The sequence below is a fragment of the Strix aluco genome, chromosome 9, assembly GCF_031877795.1.
Source record: "Strix aluco isolate bStrAlu1 chromosome 9, bStrAlu1.hap1, whole genome shotgun sequence".
In the NCBI taxonomy this organism is placed as follows: domain Eukaryota; kingdom Metazoa; phylum Chordata; class Aves; order Strigiformes; family Strigidae; genus Strix; species Strix aluco.
This window is the reverse complement of record NC_133939.1, coordinates 14,054,329-14,075,208: the sequence shown is the minus strand read 5'-3', so window position 1 is coordinate 14,075,208 and position 20,880 is coordinate 14,054,329. Positions and strand designations below refer to the sequence as shown.

At 35.7% G+C, this 20,880-nt stretch overlaps 1 protein-coding gene across 4 annotated transcripts in view; it reads right to left on the bottom strand.

Annotated features, from left to right (window-relative positions):
- Positions 1-20,880, bottom strand: part of RASA2 (RAS p21 protein activator 2) — a 51,227-nt gene that overhangs the window by 9,206 nt on the left and 21,141 nt on the right. Inside the window, exons 6-16 of one of the 4 annotated variants that reach the window (XM_074833786.1) lie at positions 13,406-13,489; positions 12,454-12,480; positions 11,456-11,528; positions 10,116-10,192; positions 8,657-8,755; positions 6,406-6,562; positions 5,122-5,270; positions 3,698-3,812; positions 3,172-3,246; positions 2,343-2,466; positions 837-943 (exon numbers count right to left, since the gene is read on the bottom strand). In XM_074833786.1, the coding sequence (XP_074689887.1) occupies positions 837-943; positions 2,343-2,466; positions 3,172-3,246; positions 3,698-3,812; positions 5,122-5,270; positions 6,406-6,562; positions 8,657-8,755; positions 10,116-10,192; positions 11,456-11,528; positions 12,454-12,480; positions 13,406-13,489 (1,087 nt within the window). Of the gene's footprint in view, positions 1-836; positions 944-2,342; positions 2,467-3,171; positions 3,247-3,697; positions 3,813-4,464; positions 5,061-5,121; positions 5,271-6,405; positions 6,563-8,656; positions 8,756-10,115; positions 10,193-11,455; positions 11,564-12,453; positions 12,481-13,405; positions 13,490-20,880 lie in introns of those variants that run through there. The other 3 variants (XM_074833787.1, XM_074833788.1, XM_074833789.1) reach the window with 3 other exon arrangements.

Below are 20,880 nucleotides of genomic sequence, written 5' to 3'. Positions count from 1 at the left end.
GCCTCACTGCTTGCATTTTATTACAGGATTATAAACGCAGACACAGAAAGGGGCCTTGCTATTCCCTTTAAAATGTTTAACCCTCAAGTGATAAAATCCTGTAATCTTTTTTACTCAAACTGGATAATGTCAAAGGAATGAATTTAAGTAGATTTTTATCTTTTGAAAGCACAAAACACATAAGTAGATAAAATAACCTAATAAAGATAACCTCTGGAACAGAAGATTTCATACATATTTTGTATTGTATGTGAAAATATTACACTTTTTTTTTTATCATCTCCATATTCTTGTCTTTGAAGATATTTTTTTTTTATGCAGATCTCCTTGACAATTCAAAAAACTGAAAATGTAAGTTTTGGCAACCCACTGCAACCAGTGGAGTCCAGAACAAATATGCAGACCAATTACTGGATAATTCTACAACCTCTGTTTAAGACACAAATGGGAATTTTTTTTTTTTAAAGTGTGACATCTGGATATTTAACTTGCACAGGGGAAAGAACCAATGTAGTTTAAGCATATGCCTTAAAAAACCCTCAGTTGTGTTGCTATTCTAACAAAGCTGCACATTACCAAAAAAAGGTACAGTGTCTTTAATATTAATAGTTCTTCTGCATCATTTGAGAACACTTCATAAAGACTGAGAAATTTAATGCTTAAAGAACTGCAAATGTATTAGTTCCTTTGCTGAGGTATGAAATTGAAAACTCAACCCAGAGACACATAGTAATCTTACTTCCCAGTTACAGACCCACTGAAAGTAACTTATACCTTCCCAGATAAACACATCTGACCGTTATGAATAAAACAGAACAAAGCTTCACAAAACTTACTGGATGATGAGGTCGTAAATGAAAAGTATGAGGTGAGACTACGGCTACAGCAAAGAAACGAAGAAACACAAAGCTGCTCACTGCAGAATACTGTACATGAGGGTCATCTGCAGAGAAAAACCATGAAATGTAACATGCACTGAACTTAATAGGAAATAATGAAGACAGTCAACACAAAAATCCCTAAGAATATAACATCAGAGGAGACATTTATATTTTAAAACAGAATAGAAAAATCAATGAAGTGCATGAAATGAGAAAAGTGATCGTGGTAAGAAATGTTCTACTCATAACAGAGTTTATTTCTCTGAAAAGAAGTTTTGTTCTCATAAAACCAGCTCATCAGCTCCACTACTAGGAAGGATGAGATTATTGCAAGTGTTTATACAGTGCTCATTAGGTACAGCTGTATGCACATTGAACCAAAAGAGAAAATAGTGTAGCAGTTACCTTTAAACTCTAGGGCTATCGGGTTTACTCATCCGTAAAGCTAATCACTTAACTCAAATACATTAATACGTCAACAACGTATATGAGCAACTTTAACTCCAATTCTGAGTTACATCATAAAACCATAGTGTTACATAATTTTCCTGCTATAAATCAGGATTTTCTCATTTAATATTCTGTGTATATTTACACCTTTATACTGGGAAATACAGTGGGATCACATTCTTACTCTAGTGACTACTTCAGTCTGATCTGTCTGGCAAGTCAGCTATTCTGAAAGCTGTCTTAAGTAGAGGAATTTAAGACTGACTGTCTTAACTAGGGGAATTTATGGCATCAGTTCCAGTGACCAACATGAAACAGAGAAAGGCTCCAGATTATGAGAAGTATGTTCTTCACTTGTAGCTTATTATATGACATTTCAGGGTCTAATTGACTGAAGCATAAGAGTATTTTAGACCCACCACGTTAGTCCTATTAAAACCATTCTGAAAGAATAAAACTATTCTAATACTGGTCACTTTGCAAACACATTAAATATTTTACATTACCTACCCTCCTCAAAACTACCCATAAGAAGTAAAGCTAACTTCATAGAAGTTATGAATGTGCTAGTCACAGTCATAGTTGCAGTTCACATTAGTTAAGATGTAAATATTGAATTTATTTTCAGGTTTACATCTTGTTTCTTTAGAAGCTATGAAGAGATCACCTCTTCCCAATTCTATGTATCTTTCAACTAAATCACTTCATCTATTACTTGTGTTTTTCTTCTAGTATCTCATACTTTTAGTGACTTCTTATTTGCTGCTGTCTTGCAGTGTTCCTGACCTGCTACATTTTTGTATCAGAAAATACAAGATCCTTGCTGACTGACCACAAGGCTTTACTATAACTTACAGACTGACAGAAAAACAAATGCCTGACTGTCAAGGTAAGTAGTTCAGGGAACAGCTTTGGACAAGGCAAGAATTTTAACAATCCCTATAAGGTAACTGCAAAAGTTAAGTATTGCACTCTGAACACCATTTTCAGAAGTTTTTAAAGAACACTTACTTGGAAATCTTTTGGCAGCCAGATGCCTCAAAGAATAAAAAACATCACACATTAGGGTAGGACAACTTATACTTGACCGCACAATTTCACGGAATACTTTGTCTACGTAATAGCGTAGATTTTCCTGCAATTATGAAAAAAGGTATTTTTTCAGACCATTAACATTTGCATTACTATGTTTTTTTCCTGAGTACAAATATAACACTACAATTCCTTTTTTCAAAACACTGACTATTCAATTATGTATTTTAGTACAGTGCATATTTTAAAAAGCCTCATACTATTCATATGGGATTACTAGTGTTAAAAGACAGTTTAATGATATTCATTTACATTGAAGTATCTAAGCAGTGTCTGGCAATATACAACTATCTATCAAAACCGGGTTTTGTAATTTGACAACACCATGTTACAAGGAAGGAGCACTTCCCATGCACACCTAGTGAATGTTAAGTTTGTTGCAGCAACTATTGCCTTAAATGTCATCCTCTGGTAACAAGCAAGCAAAACCTCAATGGGAAGTTGTAAAGTAGTCCTAATTAGGTACTTCATCATCTAGATGCTAAATCAGGAATCACAACACCCAACAAATTGGTAAGGAAGACTGTAATCCTTTGTTTAGTTTCTCCTCCCTATCCCATTTTCCAGTGGGCTTTTCCTTTGCTGTTTTCATAAACAGGGATAACAACATAGAATTTTTCCTTTGTTTACTCTGGAATCAGAGAATTATACTGCTACTCTACGTTACTCATTTTCCATTACACAGAGCTGCTTTTTAAAAATGTTTTTCTCTCAGATTTTGAGAAAGTTTAAATTAGGAAAAACTCACCATATTTATTTCTACATTATCCCCTTCTCTTAATTTGATGGGATCTATTTCACAGGGTTTAGGAGACTCACATATCTGAAACAAACAAACAAAACTGTAGGAGATCAATTTTTCAGACAGAAAGCATGGAAATGCACTTATTTAAAACAAGATTCTGTCCCTAGATTTAGGGGTAAAACTCTAAATAGGTTCTAACTATCCATAACAGCATGTCATAATCATTCTCACTTCTGTGTGCGCCTTTTTAAATGGATCAGTTACATAAAGCATCATGTGGGTAAACTCTGCAATGTATTAAGAGGCTGGAGCAACTGTCACTGTTTATTTTCAAGCATCTGGAACATAAATAACAAAAAGCAGCTCCTCCCGCTAAACTTAACCAATTATTGCTCAATTTAACTTTCCTCTAGAATTCCCCCACTTAAGTGATTATTACTACACAGGGAGCTGTAAGAACGCCTGTCAAAGAGACAGAATACCTCAGTGGTCTAAGTGTCCTGAAAAAAGTTTCAGTAGCATAACCTACCTCATCAATAACAGGTTTCAAAGTAACCTTTAAGTAGTGCTTCCCCACTATTTTCATCATTTCATCTACACACCGAGTTGCTAATGAGTTGCCTCTGAAGACTGTGTTTGCTTCTCTGTAAGAAAATAATTTAAACAGAAAAAAAAATAAGAAGCTCAGTTACAGAATCTGATGAATACTTTATCTTGCTATTAAAAAATTAATTTTTTGAAAACATTTTTTCATGTATTTCAGACAGAAATTCCAGAACCTAGAAACCCAGTTTGCAATGGCACTCTGGAACAGAAAGAGAATAACAAGAATATTACAGCTATTACCAAAACCAGGAACATAAATAAAATCATAAGGAAAAACCTAAGAAATTTTAGACAAAGGAAGCTAAAATCCAATGCTGAATGTGAGAGAGAAAATTGGAGAAAATGCCAAAATAATGAAGACTTGTACTTCACCAATATATAATTCTTCCTCCAGCAGTCCTGGTGAAAAAAAAAATCTTAGAGATACAACAAATAACACACTGCTACACTACACTGATAAACCCAAACACTTTAACCAAAACACATTTAATCTAGGATTATGCATTTATTCATTATAGCTGTTGAAGAAAAGTGAGAGCCAGCTGTGCAAAGTAAATTTTTCTAATCTGAGAGATTTAATCTTTCTTTGTTACAGTTCAATTATAACTGAAAGGAATGTGTGTACTAAAATGTAGTTTAGAAAATTATTTTCCATGAGTCACTTTCTTCTACACAGCTAAACTGTCTCACCTTATTTAAATCTGGGGTAAGTCAGCTTTGAAATAACCATCCTGCGGTGACAAAATCCCTTCCACATCTCCACAGGACCTGACTCGGCACCTCAGTGGCCACTACTGAAGTCTACTTCATTTCTCTCCTAACCACAGAGCTGCAAATTCACAGGCCATATGCTGCTATGAGGAAAAACTCCTGTGCTTGCTACTTTCAAGGCATGCAGGACGACACATACTTAATGAGGCATCTTTGCAAAAAAAAAAAGTATCCCTCATTTAAATCACATACTAAAGGAAACAGGATAAGATTCTCAGCAATTTAAAAAATGTTAAGTACCAATCTAATGACCAGTAAAATTTGAAGAGTGACCAAATGATGACATTTAAAAATAAAAACTATGCGCTCTTGGACACAACTCCAGACCGCTAGCTTATATTTATCTGTATGCAAGCTCCAAGAAAATTTTACCAAATAGCACACACTGATCTCAGCTTCAGTGTGGTTTTAATTAATGTTTTTACAAACTAGTATTCAAAGATGAATGTCTTTAGTCAATTTTACATAATGAAAGAAAAAAATCTACTTGCTTACTTATCGATGTTGTATCATGAAGCCCTTTAAAACTAAGAAAAATTTAAAAAGGCATGATATCACTAAACATGAAATACATACTGGGTGTCCTTCAGATCTAGTTCTGCCACTGCAGCAACAAATGGAACTAGCTTATGGTGGTGTAGCAACAATCGTACAAGAGGCAGAACAGCATCATACTTGTCTCGACAAACTTCACTCAGTATGTAGGCAGCAGATGCAGAAATTGGCTGCGAGAAAGCAGAACATGAAATAATGAGTGAAGTAGTTAAATTTCTTCATGTATTTGGCAAAGTACAGATCAAATCCAACAAGACTACAGACACAGCTTCTTAACAGAAAGTTTCAATATTTACTGTATAACAAGCTAAAAGTTTCCATTCTACAGAAATACTTAACTGAAAATTGGTATTATCTACTCTGTACTTGACATTTAAGAATGAAATTCAGCATCTACTCACTCTTCTCATTCTCCCTAAAGGGTTAGAGTATGGCTTTGTCACAAATCCAAGTAAGAGGCAGTAAAGACTTTTAAAACTATGACCGGAGTACATGAAAATACAGTTCTCACTTCCAAAGTGACTGTCACCATTCTACAGTTGGGAATTTCAATACAAAAACTGATCAAGTTACTTCATTCAGGTAAAAAAAGACAGCTGCTGACTGCCACTAGCTACATACTCAGCTCTTTCTGAATTTCAGTGAAGTAGTATTTGAATATGGGCTAGCAAAAATTTTAGTCACAATCTGCTTCCTCTTTATCTTTCTTCTCCTCTGCTAGTACTTCACCAACACTGAAGTGAAGAAAGGCTATAAAAGACCTAGGAACATAAAGCCTGGTTACTATAAATTGATTCCTGTCTCAAGTGTTATGCTAACCATCTACCACACTTCCCTCTTAGTCACCATGTCCATGTGAGAAATCCAGTCATGCAGATAAACATACTGGGGAAGACAGACGCAATACAGAAAGGGAATTAGAAATTAATTCTGAAGCAGATCATTTTTGGTAAAGGTGATTATCTGCCCCTTCAGTGTCAATAACATCCCCAGAAAACCACTAAATCCAGGGGGCCAATAGCAACCAGTGGGAAAACAAGAGTGTTGAGAAGAGCAACCAACGGGAAGAAAGTATTTTCTCTCTTCCAGTCACACAGCATAGGTTATTTCACTATTTCTGCTGGTTCTTCTAACATAAGAAAATCTTGCTAGTTTGGAGCAGAAGTAAATACAAGCTGCTCATCTGCAAGTAATTAACGTGAAGGAACAAAAAAAAATCTCTAGTTCATAATTCTCATTGTCTCATACAAGACTGCATAATCCATTTTAAGTTTTCATTTTAAAAGTGATTTTCAACAGAAGTACCTGAACATCTGATGATTTTAGCAGCAAGTTTCTTAGAGAAGTGTAGTACTCAGATGGAAGTACACAGTCTTCAGTATAACAGATATTTAATCTAAGTGATCCCAAATCATCAGTTTTAGAAGATTTGTTTCCGTTTTCTCTTGGTTGAAGTAAGTACCTGAAAGCAACAGGGCAATTATAAAATATCAGATTCACATTTCATTGACTAATTCTACAATACAGCAAAGTATCACATTTAATTATTTCAGTATACATAAATAGAGTCTGAAAAGGAGCAGCATTTGATGCACCTTTAGCACATAACGAAACATGTATTTATTTTCTTGTCTCTTTCCGAACAGTGAAATAGGATATAATTCTTGTAGCTCATCTAGAATAGCAAGAATAGTTAGAAACTACGTTGGACCTTCTCATTTTACATCTAGGTTATATTTAGGGTGTTGGACATTGCAGATGGAACAGCTAGTGTCAAAAATTTAAATGGTCTAGTCTGAAACCAGTAACAATATGTAATTTTAACAGACTGTATTCCTGAGAAGCAAGATCATAGGGAAAAAAAAACTGTGCTTTTTTCCCTACTCTCAATACAAAATATACTAAACAATTCTTCATTGGTTTTTGCTGTAGTTCATCTGTATTCCAACAGGAGGTGCAGCACTACAAAAATTTTAACAGCTTAAGTTGTGCCACAGTATACTTTCAACATTCAGCCCAACAAACTGAAATTGTATCTTTTTTTAAATAAATGATTGTAAAACAATATTTGAAGTCTGATCTCCTGATTGTAGAAGTACAAATATAATCAGATGCATTGCCCATGAAAGTGTGCTAATATAAAGTAAAACGATTTACAATGAGAACCTCTACTTGACAGCAAGACTCTTAGGCTTATTTTACAAATATTTAGTACTAGTGATATTGTTTTATCTGCTGTACTTCAGCTGTATTCAAGAATTCTTTATGTAATGTAGTAATAGTATAAAAAATTAGTTATTTTAAAATCACAGAACTGTTTTTGATAAGCAAATCATAATTGGATATGAGGATGTTCAATACAAGGTATGCCTACAGAGTATATAGGCAGACGCAAACCTCTCTATCGATGCTTCAAGTGAACTGGACATGAGTTAGGTCAATTCAAAAAGCTATACAAACACAATACACTGCTAATGAGTCCATGCTCATATAACCTTTCTCTTAGCAGGTTGTTAACAGAGGTATGTCATTATGTTAATACGGTCATACAGCTTTTTATCAGTTCAGAGCACTCGCACAAGTCTGTATCTGCAATACACCATGTCAAAAATAGAAAATACTGACACTAGGATCACATCCAACACTAAGAATCAGAGTTCAACTTTGACACATCCAAGACACTTGGAGCCTGAGATGGGTCCGCAGAACAGAGCCATAAAGGTTCCTGGCTAAGGCCTGTGTTCCATTTAGCTCCTATTTACCCACTTCCTTCCTATGTGTTTTCTATGTGGATATGCGAGGGCTTCCTTCACTCTTTCCTCTGTACTGAAAAGTTTACTAAAAGCAGAATATTCTACACACTGAGACATTTGAATCTGTTGTACTCATCACTTTTTGCCACTAAACGTTTGGGACAGCAGAGGGGCTGGAGATTAGCTCCAACTTGCAAGAGCTACAGAAGGGAGGTTGCTGCTGTTATAAGCAGAAGTCTTTCTCTCCTGAATTCCTTTCATACCTTACCTTTCCAGCTTTTAACCCTCTGTGCCTACTCCCCTGAAATGACATTGGGCTGGTTCCAGAAGATACTTTCTGAACTTCCCCAAAGAAGGACAAAAGAAAAGGCATACAATGATTATTTTAAAATAAACTCTTAATCAGTCATTCTGTAAATTGAACTTAGGAATTTAATTACAAGTGATGCCAATCTGAGAGGTTCCAGGTTTGATGGTTAGGCTGAAAAGCATATATGGATCACTAAAATCCACTAAGCTGACTGAAAGATAGTTACACTCAGTCTTCCCTTTCTTCACTCTCCGCATCTTCTCCTCAAACATGTGAACTATTTTGTGGGAGTGGGCAGACTGGGGGAAGAGAAGAGCTAGATGTACCCTCTGGCAAGTTTAACTTACTGAAAAGGGCAACACTCTAGAAAGACATTTTACCTAGACTAGAACAGGAAGACATATTTTAATAGACAGTTAGAGTACAACATAGCTTTTGCAAGGGAAGATCTGCAAGATAGAAGCAAATTAACTTCTGAGCCACTATTTCTCACCATGCTTGAAAGGAATCATTTCTTAACACCTTCACAGGAACTTTAATTTCTCCTAGAAAGACGTCTTGTACCAAATTTCCATTATTCCATAGGTCAACCCTGGAAATAAGAACATTGCTTAATTTTGTTTTCTCCCAGAGAGAAATAAAAATCTTCAAGTTAACAGTAACTGCCTTACAGCACTAATCCACATGCATGCAGGCAGAAAATGTTAGAAATCTCACTCCACTCTAATTAAATCAAGAAGAATCAAATGAGTGGCTTATTAACCCGTAAACAACAGATAAAGAAACAAACAGTGAAAGTTAGACTCGCAGACCTTGCATCAGTAAATAAAAGTGATATTGGCAACATATATGTATTCTGAGCAGTCTCCACCCCCAAAACATTTCTTCTCAGATAATCCAAGTGAACTTTTCAACCAATATATTTACATATCCCTATCTAATTGCTGGAATTTGGCACACTGCAATGTCACACCAACACATGCGCTTGTTTTTCCAAACAGCAGCTCGTATGCTTACAACCTCGAAAGGAATCACAGACTCCAGACATGCACCTTGGGTTGTTTCTATTACTTCTTACCTCTCTGACATTTCTGACAGACAGCAGTTGTTAAGAAGAACAAAAAAAATTAATACTAGATTTGTTGGGGCATGACTATTTTTCTAAATATATTTGCATCTATAATGAAATATACAATTCTAATTAAGATATTCATGAAGCTAATAGTTAAAAATGCACATACCAAGTCAGTTCTATAATGGCTATTAAAACTAACCACTAAATTTTTCTTCTGATCCCTGTTAGGAAACATGCTAGCCTTGAAGACTTTTTGTCATTCAGCAGATTAGGTGCATGTATGTGCATGAGCACAATAAAGAAAATAAACTAAGTACAAGGGCTCTCAACTGTTTTAACTACATAGCATGAATACAGACAGACCTGCTCTAAGGGTAAATGAGCAGAAAAGGGGAACATACTTTGAAGTATTATTTGCATTTGCAAGGAAAAGATGCAACACATGTTCCTCTAAGAACTGATGCAAAATCCTAAGAATCTCATAAAATGTTTTTCCCTCTTAAAACAGCCAACTACATTTGAAACCATAGACTAGCATCGGGTATGCTGTTATGCTTCAGTACAAGTTCTATTATCAATATTCTGCCCAAACTAATATATACTGATAGGAGGTCCTCATGCCTCATTACTCAGAGGCACGGGAAACAAATTTAGGCTGTGAGATACACTCTACCACTATTTCCTTAAAAACAAAAAACCTCCTCTTTAGTGAAAAACGCGCTAAAAAAATTTGAGTAATTTTATATGTTAGAAGGATCATTTCTACAAGTCTGATCGGTAATTCTCTGGAGCTACACTAGAATAAAACATTTGTCTTGATAAAACATTATGATTTATTAATGATAAAATAAGTAACTTTCTAATCTACGTAACTTACCTGACTTCTAGTTTCTCAATATCTTCTTCTTCCACCTGAAACTGGGACTTTTTAGTGTAACTGCTGGACCTGGTTACCTGCAAGTAAATTAACACTCTTTTTACTGTTGTTATGGATGTCAAAAAACAAAAGAAAGTTGTGCCTCTTGAACATTGGTAAATAGTTACTGTTCCTTTTAGAAAGGAAGAAGTTCAGTTCACCAAGCTGCCTTTTGACAGAAAGCAGGTGAAAAATGGGTCAAGAAGGGCTCATAGTGGAGCCTGATGAGGGCTAGCTGATATCTAAGGGAATTACAGTATAGATCTATTAGAAAAAACAAGAAAGTACTATGACGTGAAACTGGCAAGAATTTCTTTGATTTCAGCATGAGCACCACAAAAGCATTAAAGTTAGTTCTGAGATGTTTAAGAAAACAACAAATAAGAAGTTCACTCTTCTTGCCCTAGTCATACCACAATTGTAACTTATTTTAATTTTCCTCATTTCTTGATTATTGCATTCTCAGTTTAACTCCAATAAATCATAAGTCATAAAGTGGAGTGGTTTGGATCAGATTTTTATCCTAGTATCTTACTTCCGAAGAAATTACCCTCAGTATCTTGAGCAGGTCAACTGAAACACACACACCATACACTGGTACTCTATACATCAGTATGGAACAATTTCTCACTGAAGTCCCACAGCAGGACCACGATCTACATAAACACAGTAAACTGTAATACATCTGAGGCATATTTAAGAGTTAGTTGTACTACTTTCAACTCTCAGCTGAACAAAATAGTATGCTTACATGCAAATGTAGTTTTTATTACAGAAACAAATAATGAAAATTCAAACTCATAATTTGGTTATTGTAGGGTAACTCATGTAGAATTCAAATCAAATCCTAAATAGCAAAAAAATTTAACACATTTTTAAAAATAAAATAATAAAATTAGCCTTACTGGGTATAATCACTACATTGTTTTATTAAAGAAGTTGGGGCTTTTTTTAGCTCAGTGTTCTTGAAAATATTTAAATCAAATTCCATTGGATAGGTTAAAGTTCTCTCAGAACTCCTGATAGCAACAAATGCTATATAAAGTGATCAAGATAACTAATTACCTTCACGTATGTGCTTGTGAGGAAGTAATTTTTCACACAGCAATTGAAAGGGAATGCTATTGTCTGGCAGCCCCCAGGAATTTAATCATGTCATTTATTTATATTCGAGCAGCTAGTAAAAGCTCTTCAATCTGCTTGAAGAGAGCTTTCTGTGTTAGGTACTGCTATGCAGGTTGCTTAAAAATATTTGAAGGGTTGCATAAAATAAACAGGCAGAATACCACACAAAAAGTTACCTCAAAATAAAACGTTTCGTTAAACTGCGGATTGCTTGTTTTCTTCTTTACTTTGGTCTTCTTTTGGTCATTCCTGTTCCAATGTGGTAAAATTTTTACCATAGACAACTTAAACACACAATTATAAAGACATTCTATTGTCAAGAAGGACCCATGCATTTAAAGTTAAAACATTTTTTGTTATTTTAGAGATCACTTTGCTCAATGAAGAAAATCTTAAAATAAAATGAGTGCATCTTCACAATATAGTTTGAAAAGTTAAAATTTTAAGTGCTGTATCTAGTTAATCACGCATTTGTCCAGCTCACAGTTTCTATTTCATTTCACAAGCGAATATAACTTATACATATTAAATAAAATATATCAACAATTTCTAAAGCATTTCAAGCTTAAGACTGCAGACAATTTCTTTACCACTGCTTGCAGGTTACCAGCACAGTTTTCCTCGTCTTGCTCAAGTGTCAATTTTGTTTTTTCCCACCCTCTTTTGTTGAGGAAATACCCACTACTTCTTCACAGACAGAGGCTTGCACCAAGTCACTCAATGTTTTCTTTCGAAGGAATCACTGCTAATGCTAGATGCTAAACAGCATAGGGTCAAATAAAACAATTGCTTCCCTCTCCCTACTGTTTTATAATTTTTTTTAAAAAATTAAACTTTTTATAGAAGAATACAGTCTTATTTAGTTAGTAAAGAGCTATGACAGTATAAAAATGCTTTCTAAAAGAAACAAATATAAAATGTGGGGGGAAAACAGACAAGGGAGAAGAAAAATGGTCCTATACATCAATTAACTGTTTTTAGGCGCTGGCCATATAAATATTCCAGTCATGGTACATGAGTCACACATGCATGAGATTGGAAAATCTTAACCAGGAAGTTCTGTCAGACATGCACATATATTCCCATACCAACAGGATAAATATTTTGTGGGACCAGTGTTCACCTAGTTCCATCTGTATCACAGGACTCAAACAGGAAATATATGTCAATTTACCTTCTTTGGCAATCAACACCATGCTTCCTAGGTGTAATAGTCAAATCTCCTTAGACCTCTCAAAAAAAAAAAAAAAAGACCAACCAACCAAACCAAAGCAAGAAGAAACCCACCAAAAAACCCCCAACCCAAAGCTAAAAAAATGTGATCATTTATTACCAAGGAGGAAAAATTGCCCCATTCACTGCAAACTTACTCAGGAACACTCCTTTCAAATTCATTAAAACACATTAGTTTGCTAGAAGACATTCTGGTACTATGCTCACAGTGCAATTCTTCAGTACTGGAGAAAGCAGATGGACTTAGGTTTGATGTCGCAAAAAAGAAACAACTGAAACCTAGCTTACTTCAGATGTTACTGGGCAGGCACTTGCAAATAGTGAATGTGTGGGATATGGGATTTTTCTTAAAATCCCCAACAGCTATTGAAGATTACCAATCCGAAAAAAGGAGATGTTTAAACTATGGGGACTTTGAATGTAGCATCCTGAGGGTGCTGGCATTAGAAAGGTCTCATCAAAACCTCTACTCTCTCGCTTCCTCCCAAGTGCTAAACATTCGCTGCAAAGAAACCCACTCATTAAGAAAAACAGAGAACAGAGGAAAGTGAGTTAGCAATTGACTGTATCATCCCATACAGGAATTTGACAAAAATTAATAGAAAGTACAGGACAGATATCAAGAGTCCAGTACAAAACCTGAGAAGAAAGAAAGAACTGAGTGACAAGTGGTTCTTGACTAGTGCAGGCAATTCAGACAGACCGAACACCTTCACAGTCTTGAGAATATGGTAGGGAAGGGGAGAGTACAGTAACAATGGAAAAGGTGATGTATGCAGAAAGCATTTTAAGATTTTTCTGTATTTTAAAGATTTTGCTTAAAACCTATGACTTTCTTTTCCAGTTTAATATAACAGCATTTTAGATGCATTAATTTTGTACTAAAATGTTACCTGGAAGGCCCCACAAGAGAAACTGTTGCATACGGGTCACAATTCTGTCCATTTATAAGAGGCAATCCATGGCACTCCTTTATGCTACAAGAAAAAAAATCAATAAATCAGTGAAACAATGTCTTTGGCTTAAAAAAATAAAACCCAAACAATTGTTTCTTTTAAAAAACATTTCTTTTAAGTCCTGCTGTATTACACACTGATACATACATTGATCCAACATAATGTATGTACATGAAGTAGATCATAACTACAGATCTCTGGATGGTAATACAAGGTAATATTCAAGTGTAAGCTCAGACTTAGGGGACTCTGTGAGAACAAAATTCTCGGAATTGCTTCGATAAAAGATATTCCAGTACCACACATGCATGGCAAAAACCTAAGTAAAATGAACTGCTATATTACAGGAAACTGCAGACTTCATTAACTTTTAAATTTGATTTCTCAAGGTCCACAAAAAAGCTATTTGGCCTCATCCACATGGCAGCAACTACATTTGGAAGGCATTAAAAATGGATTCAAATATTTTGTTTTGGCTAAACTACATTCTGAGTTGAGTAATCTGAGAAATGCGAAGTCATACCCTGAAATGTTATTTAAAATGAAGCATGCAAAACTATTAGTATATAGTCCTAGCATGTCTAGGTTCCATCCATACAATTCAGCCACAAAATCAGGTTACCCTTGAAATAGTGTTTTAAGTTTATTTTCAAACTTTTTTCACACTAGTTTATCATCAGGGTTAAACGACCCTTTTAAAAATACCGTTTTCTTCCATAATTCGTACAGTAAATGGTAAGCTGGCGTTTAAAAAGTACGTAGGCACACTGTTCACCACTCCTGATGCAAAAGGGATGGGATGGTTATCAAGTAATGCTCATGGGGATAGAGATGCATTTTCTGGACCTTTTCTGAAGGCTTGCCATCTTTTTGAAACACCACAGCAGCAACACTACTAAAAGCAGAGCTGAGTCAGCAAGCTGACTAACCTTCCAATGCTGCCCACTTATCAGTATTAAATAAAACCAGCTGGAACAAGAAAAATAAAGCAAAACAGTTTGTAAATTTACAGCAGAAATCAGACTTTCTAGCAAAAGTGTGATGTAATATAGCCATGCATGCTGTAGTATTTCTTAAGTCCAGAAACATTCAGAAGATTACAAAATTTCATAAACAAATAAAACACAAATGAGATCTGAATGCTACATCTTTTTTAAAAAATAATCTATTTTTAAATAATATATTGCAGGAAGTTAACTAAATTAATGCAAGTAAGTTTTGGCTGCCATAATTACCCAGTTTGAATAAAATCCAAACCCTGTGTAACTTAAGGAGAAAATAGATTTTTCTGCTCTAAGTTCATATAAATAATCAAGTAAATGTTCTAATGCTATAATGTGGAATATTAAGTTGTGCACATCAAGTTAAAGTTCCACAGCAATAATAGCTACACACTGTTGTTAAGTAAATGCTTTCTGAACTGTAGAAAAACAGTGTTTAAAGAAAAACTAGAGTTGCAAACAAACACAAGTGTGGAAACAACAGACACTAACACTCCTGTGCTGCCTCAAAACTCCACCCTCTTTGGAGTATGCACAACTATAAACCAGATGGCATTCCACCCCCCCACCCCCCCCAAGTCCCTTTGTCTTAGCCAGTTTATGGAACATCAAGTGCTGAACCACTGCACAATCATTTGTTATTTTTCTTCCAGTTTTCAAGCACGCGGCCTTCAGCATTTCAATAATTTTTGAATCACAATGAACCCTACAGTGATTTCAAACCCACCATTTAGATGGGTTCTTGAAACATCCAGTTGTTTCATAAGCATTAATTGATTCCTCCAACACACACGACAGAAGAGTGGTGACAAAATTCAACTGTCTAGACTTTTCAGTCATTTGGAGTATCTGACTTGAGGCAGCTAGGACTTGACTCTTTCAGACTATCAGGCATTTTGTAGCACTAAGTATACTATCTCTGTGGCTCCCAGAGATTTTCGGTTTCAGGTGTGAGTGCTGAGTGTACCTGTAAGTTAGCCTCAACCGGAATCTCACAGGAAATTCATACCAGATGGATCAAGTCAAGCTTACCTGGATAGAAGTCAACTATTTTAACAAGAACACCACAATTTCTCTTCCTACAGCCTGTTCACCAAGCTCCTGGATTTCTCTAGCAAATAGATATAAGTCCTACAGAAAGCAGTTTCTTTCCCTACATATGAAGTTTCTCACTCCTTCCCTGATCACTGTAGAATGACCTGCATAGCTGACGTAACAATCCTGTGGGAAAACATGTATAATCATACCAACAAAAAACTATCACAATGCCCTACTTTTGGTTACAGGAACAGCTTGTTCCAGCCTCTCGTCTTCTTACAGTTTGATCGCAACATACACAAACTAAAGGAAGGCTTGTTTGTTATTTCCTGCAAGTTGAAAAACATTTTACTGACAACTACACAGCCTTGCAGCAGAACTAGAATCTCCAGATTCATCGTACAGATCTGTCATTTCAAGCTGATTTCATGCTCCAGTCAGTCTCCCTGTGTAGGCAGCTCTAGCATTCCCTTTTTATCTCCTGCCCAAGTCCCAGTGCTTTGCCAGCAAGGAAGATCTATCTAGCTTAGACAGCCTACCCTGTTCCAACATCTCAAAAAAACCCACAACAAACCAACCCCGGTCCCCCTGACCATCAATTCCTAATATTCCCATATCTTTCCTTTTCAGACCCATCAGGCTCAAGAATTTGTTCCAAATTTATCTCACCTCCATCTCTCACACTAAGCTAGCCAGTCATAACCATCCCTGAACTCTCCACTTACTGTCTGGAATGTGCTTTAGACACATCTGACAGCACAGCTAACTCAACTGAACTACACCAAAATGGTGGATCCTCTTCCTTCTCTTACACTCCTGCCTTGCATCTATCACATATGGTGATTCTGTTTCCTAACCTTACAGAAAGCTATTCAGGTTTCCAATCAGTTTTCAGCCAGTTTGGCAACCTGAATTAACCTAGTCATGCAGAAGATCTCACAAGCTCCAAAGGCAATGCAAGGCAAGTAGCCATTAAGGGTAGGAAGCCATTAAATCAACTCAGCACCATCAAACTGGGTTGTTACTCCCTAGAGACTGAATACACAAAACTGAATTACTGCAGATTTAAGCTACTGAACAAGCAGCCTCCAGTAAACCTGTTGAAAACTTTCTGAAGATGTTTGAAGGGGCTCAATTAGATGAGTCTTAACAGAAATGGAAAAGTGACACCTCAACAAGTTTACCAGATAGCAAATCTCACAGGAATGCTGCCCTTCCCCAAAGAATCAGGCAAAGTGACAGAACTGCAATCTTCTACAACAGGAAAAAACAAAAAACCTCACCAAAACCAACACCCCCACCTCCAAACCCTCTGACCAATCAAAAAAGAAAATAAATATATATTCCTGTTCTGACAACTATAATAAATACATTTCCACCATATGGTAAACCTTTCAGGTTTGACAAATGGTTTAATCTCTCTAGGCTGGCACAAGCAATTTTCATTCAAAAGGCATAAATGCATAGAGTTTGAAGAACTAGACAGGAACTTAAAAGCCTTTTATTTTATTTTTTAAACTACTATGTCTTTATGTAAAGTCTAACCAATAGCTAATCAAAGGACTTTTGTTCTTTTTTCAAACTACCAATCAGTTACAGTACAGTAAGAGATCTTTCTGTTTACATTAATTCTTGCTTCACATCTCAGTGGTCTGTTCTGCAAGAGGAGTTTCATACAGGAAGTATGAGCCTTTCAGATAGAACTGGCATATATTCAGCTTGTAAGATGGAAATAAGTCCTTAAAAAGATGCAGCCTGCAATAAACCCCCTCAGTGACTGAGGGACTGTACCTCTACCATTCAAATCAGCTGAAGTCCTCAAAGTGCAGAAACTAAGTAACTGCAGCCACTAGGACCTGTACACTTCAAAAACTGTTATGTTCCCTAGAACAACTTCATGAGAGCAGATAAAGAGGACAGTAACAAACTGACAGGTCAATTTAAGATAGTATAGTGTATAATTTATTTAGAAAAGTAAGCACAAAAAAGACAAAATCTAGCTGTAATTGACAATAACTGAAAGCCATTTCTGGGCTTTCAAGTATTCATATTGTAAATACATAAAACTTTTTATTTCAGAGTTGAAGTCATGTTAAACAGAGAAGCAAGTACCACCATCCAACAGCCTAATTTGGCAAGAAACTGTTTCAGCAGCAGCAAACATGCAAACAACGGTCACACAAACTTGTTTTTACAGACCCCCAGAAAGGAGAGCTGCAAGCATGTATTTTCGAAATATGCTACTATACATGCCATTGTGGTTTTGAAAAAAACAGCCCATATTGAGTCAGCAGTTAATCTACTGCATTATCTTCTTCCCCTCCTCATTCACACATTAGAAAAGGAAACAACTAGTATCAGAGACAAAACAAAATTTTAATTCAGAAATAGTCTGTGGGTGTAACTGCATGAAATTTAACAGCAAGTTTCCAATTAATACAAAAAATTATGTGTAAAATCAGGGCTTAGCCCACTGTTAAATGGTCTCTAAGATAGCCCTTCACTAAAGGAAGATTAACTTTATGCTTGTATTTCAAAAAAGTGTAAGGGCTTCATTGATCTAAGATAAGCAACTACAAGACTTAATTTGACTTTCCCCAGGGAAAAATGTATTTCAGTGTCATGTTTTTAGAAATTTTATACCACCTGAAAGCCCTAGCTGGCTTCAAAAAGTCCCACCTTCAGAGAATTGGCCACCGTTTTTTCCTTCCCACCCCCCAGCATCAAGTAAGACCAGATCAGTCAGTTGTGGTGCATCCTGTACATGACCACTTTTTGTCAACTTGAGCAATAAAAGGAAACTTGCAGTTTTTAAGAAGCAAGGGGGTTTTTTTGACCATTATCCACAGCTCTGCTGATACAAACACAATTTGTGATATATTAATATTTATCCTTCCCCAGGCTTACTTCCCTTACATGAAGTTGGGGAATAGAGCCCTAATAAGGATGTAAATTAACACCAAACACAGAATGGGGCTGGCAGGGGGAGAGTGGACAAAAAGAAACAAACATGAGGAATCACATTCTTGGTTTCGTTATACAACTGACCATCCCTTCATCATATGCAGCAACACTTATCTTTCTAAAATCACATCTTCTTTTCCCAACAACTTATTGTTTGGAAAACCTGATTTTACTATACATACCGGTACGAAAAATGAAGCCTTCTTCCCTTCCACATTAGCTGTAAGAGGCTAACATCAGCAGCAGCTCTCTGTTGTCCAAATTCTTAACTTTTAAAAATTGTTTTCTACTGGAATTACCTTCAGTTTTTAAATCAATCCTCATCATAAAACCCATCTAGAAGACCAGCAAAAAGAAGTTCCTACAACCATGTCTACAGAACCAAAATAATATGAATCCATCTCCTAGTCAAGTCTAATCCTATTGGCTTTGGTTCAGCCACAAACAAAAAAGTGATGGGGGACTCCAGATAATATTCAGAATCACAGCCTTTGAATTACTTGCTATTGTCCGTGCGCTTAATATGATCTTTAATCCTGTGTTGTTAAAGCTATAGCTACTATTTTTCATCTTTGTAGAATTTCTAGACTCTCACAGAATACATGGTGGAAATCCATTAGAAACTTACCTATGCACAGAAGCCAGGTAAGCAAAAGTATCTAGAATTCTTTTTTCCTATAAAAAATTTAACTGGTGAAGGTTTAAAAGCTTCCTTGTCTCATTACATTGAGAGACCACTAATTTGAACATGCAGTAAAACATGACTCTGAAAGGCAAGTATTATAGCCCATATTTTAAAAATTCTTTTTTTCCAGATTTTTTTTTTCTTTGGCCAATACATTTTTAGTTTTGGCCAGATCGAGAAGAGGCAGGGCGAGAAACACACATATATGCTCACTCTGTCTTCTTTTACTCAATCACAGCTCTGCTACTTCCTATCTTTCAGCTTTGTTATAGGAGTTACTAATACAATGACTTCTCAGGGCCTGGTGACTAACAAAACATAGCAGTAAGTGCATCACTAATTATCCCCAGAAATTTACAAAATAAGCAGACTCTTAAAGAGTTTAAATTTTCTATTAAGGAATCTCACATGTATTTTCTGTAAATTCCTCATGCTTTAAGATCACAAAGGCCTCAAAAATGCCCTCACATCCATTTCTGTAATACTATATCCAGTGAGCGATTTCTTACTTCTCATACTCATGTATACATCCAAAAACACGTTTATGTTCAATATATTATACAGCCAATTATTTCAATGCTATCAGCATGTGTGATAAAATAGTACTAAACATTTTTAGTTTAAGGAACTCTAGCGCATTTCATAATCTCAGATGAAGACAAAAGTACTGATGTAATACTGCAGTTTAACGCACAATCCTCTCCCACATGTCAGTGAGTGGGTGAGCAGAGCAACCACGAGAGAACCTTGGCTTCCTTTTGATCATTTATCTCCGTCATAAAGAGATCCTAAGAGACAGCACAGTGAGTAACCTACTTCCTACTCAAAACTGCAATCTGCAACAGTAACTTTCTAAAGCAACTTTTCTTCATCATATGGAAAAATCCAAACATCTTTTAAAAATTAAAAAAAAAAAATCATTTAAAGTGCATGATATATAAAAAATTAATTTTAAAAAAATGACATCTATCAGCAAGTTAAGTTGGGCATAAGACACAAAGTCATAAAGCTCCAGCCAGCTTTTGGTGGTGAATAGTTCATGGGGGAAAAGCTGTTCTAATTTTGTCTTGCACTGCAAGTATGATACAAAAATAAGAGCAGCAGGGCTTCCAAGGAACCAAGATACCACCCACTATACAAATGGAAACACATTCAGAATTACCTTTAAGTTATAAATATACACGGATATACAGCAAGTTTCCATATCTTGCCTGCATTACCAGCCTACAATAGCCACTAACACATTAACAGTTTCATTGGCTTAGAACTAGCTTTCCTTTTCATATAATGTTAAATAACAGAAAAGGAAAGAGATGATTTTGCTACGTCTCACTCCAACTAAACTACTCATCTTGGTTTAGATAGCTAACGATGACAGAGAGAACGTAATTTAAACTTCATAATTAAAATTACATTAGCAAAATTGACAATGCAATGGTCTTCCCCTGCTCCCTGGAGCTGATCTGAAGCCACCGAGACAAACAGAAGACCACACACCATTTCCTCCCCTCACAGTTTTGCAGTGCAGCACATTCTTTAATACTAAGTTCTCAGAGAAGATTTAAAAAAACAAAACCAAAAAACCTCAGTCTCTGAATAAATGTAAGTTCATGAACAATGTTGGAAAGCAAAATTAAAGAATTTTACTACCTTTTGAGTTTTAATCTTAATTTTTCCTTAAATCTTTACAACCCTTTGTCTGTATCCTTTTCTTCACATGGCCT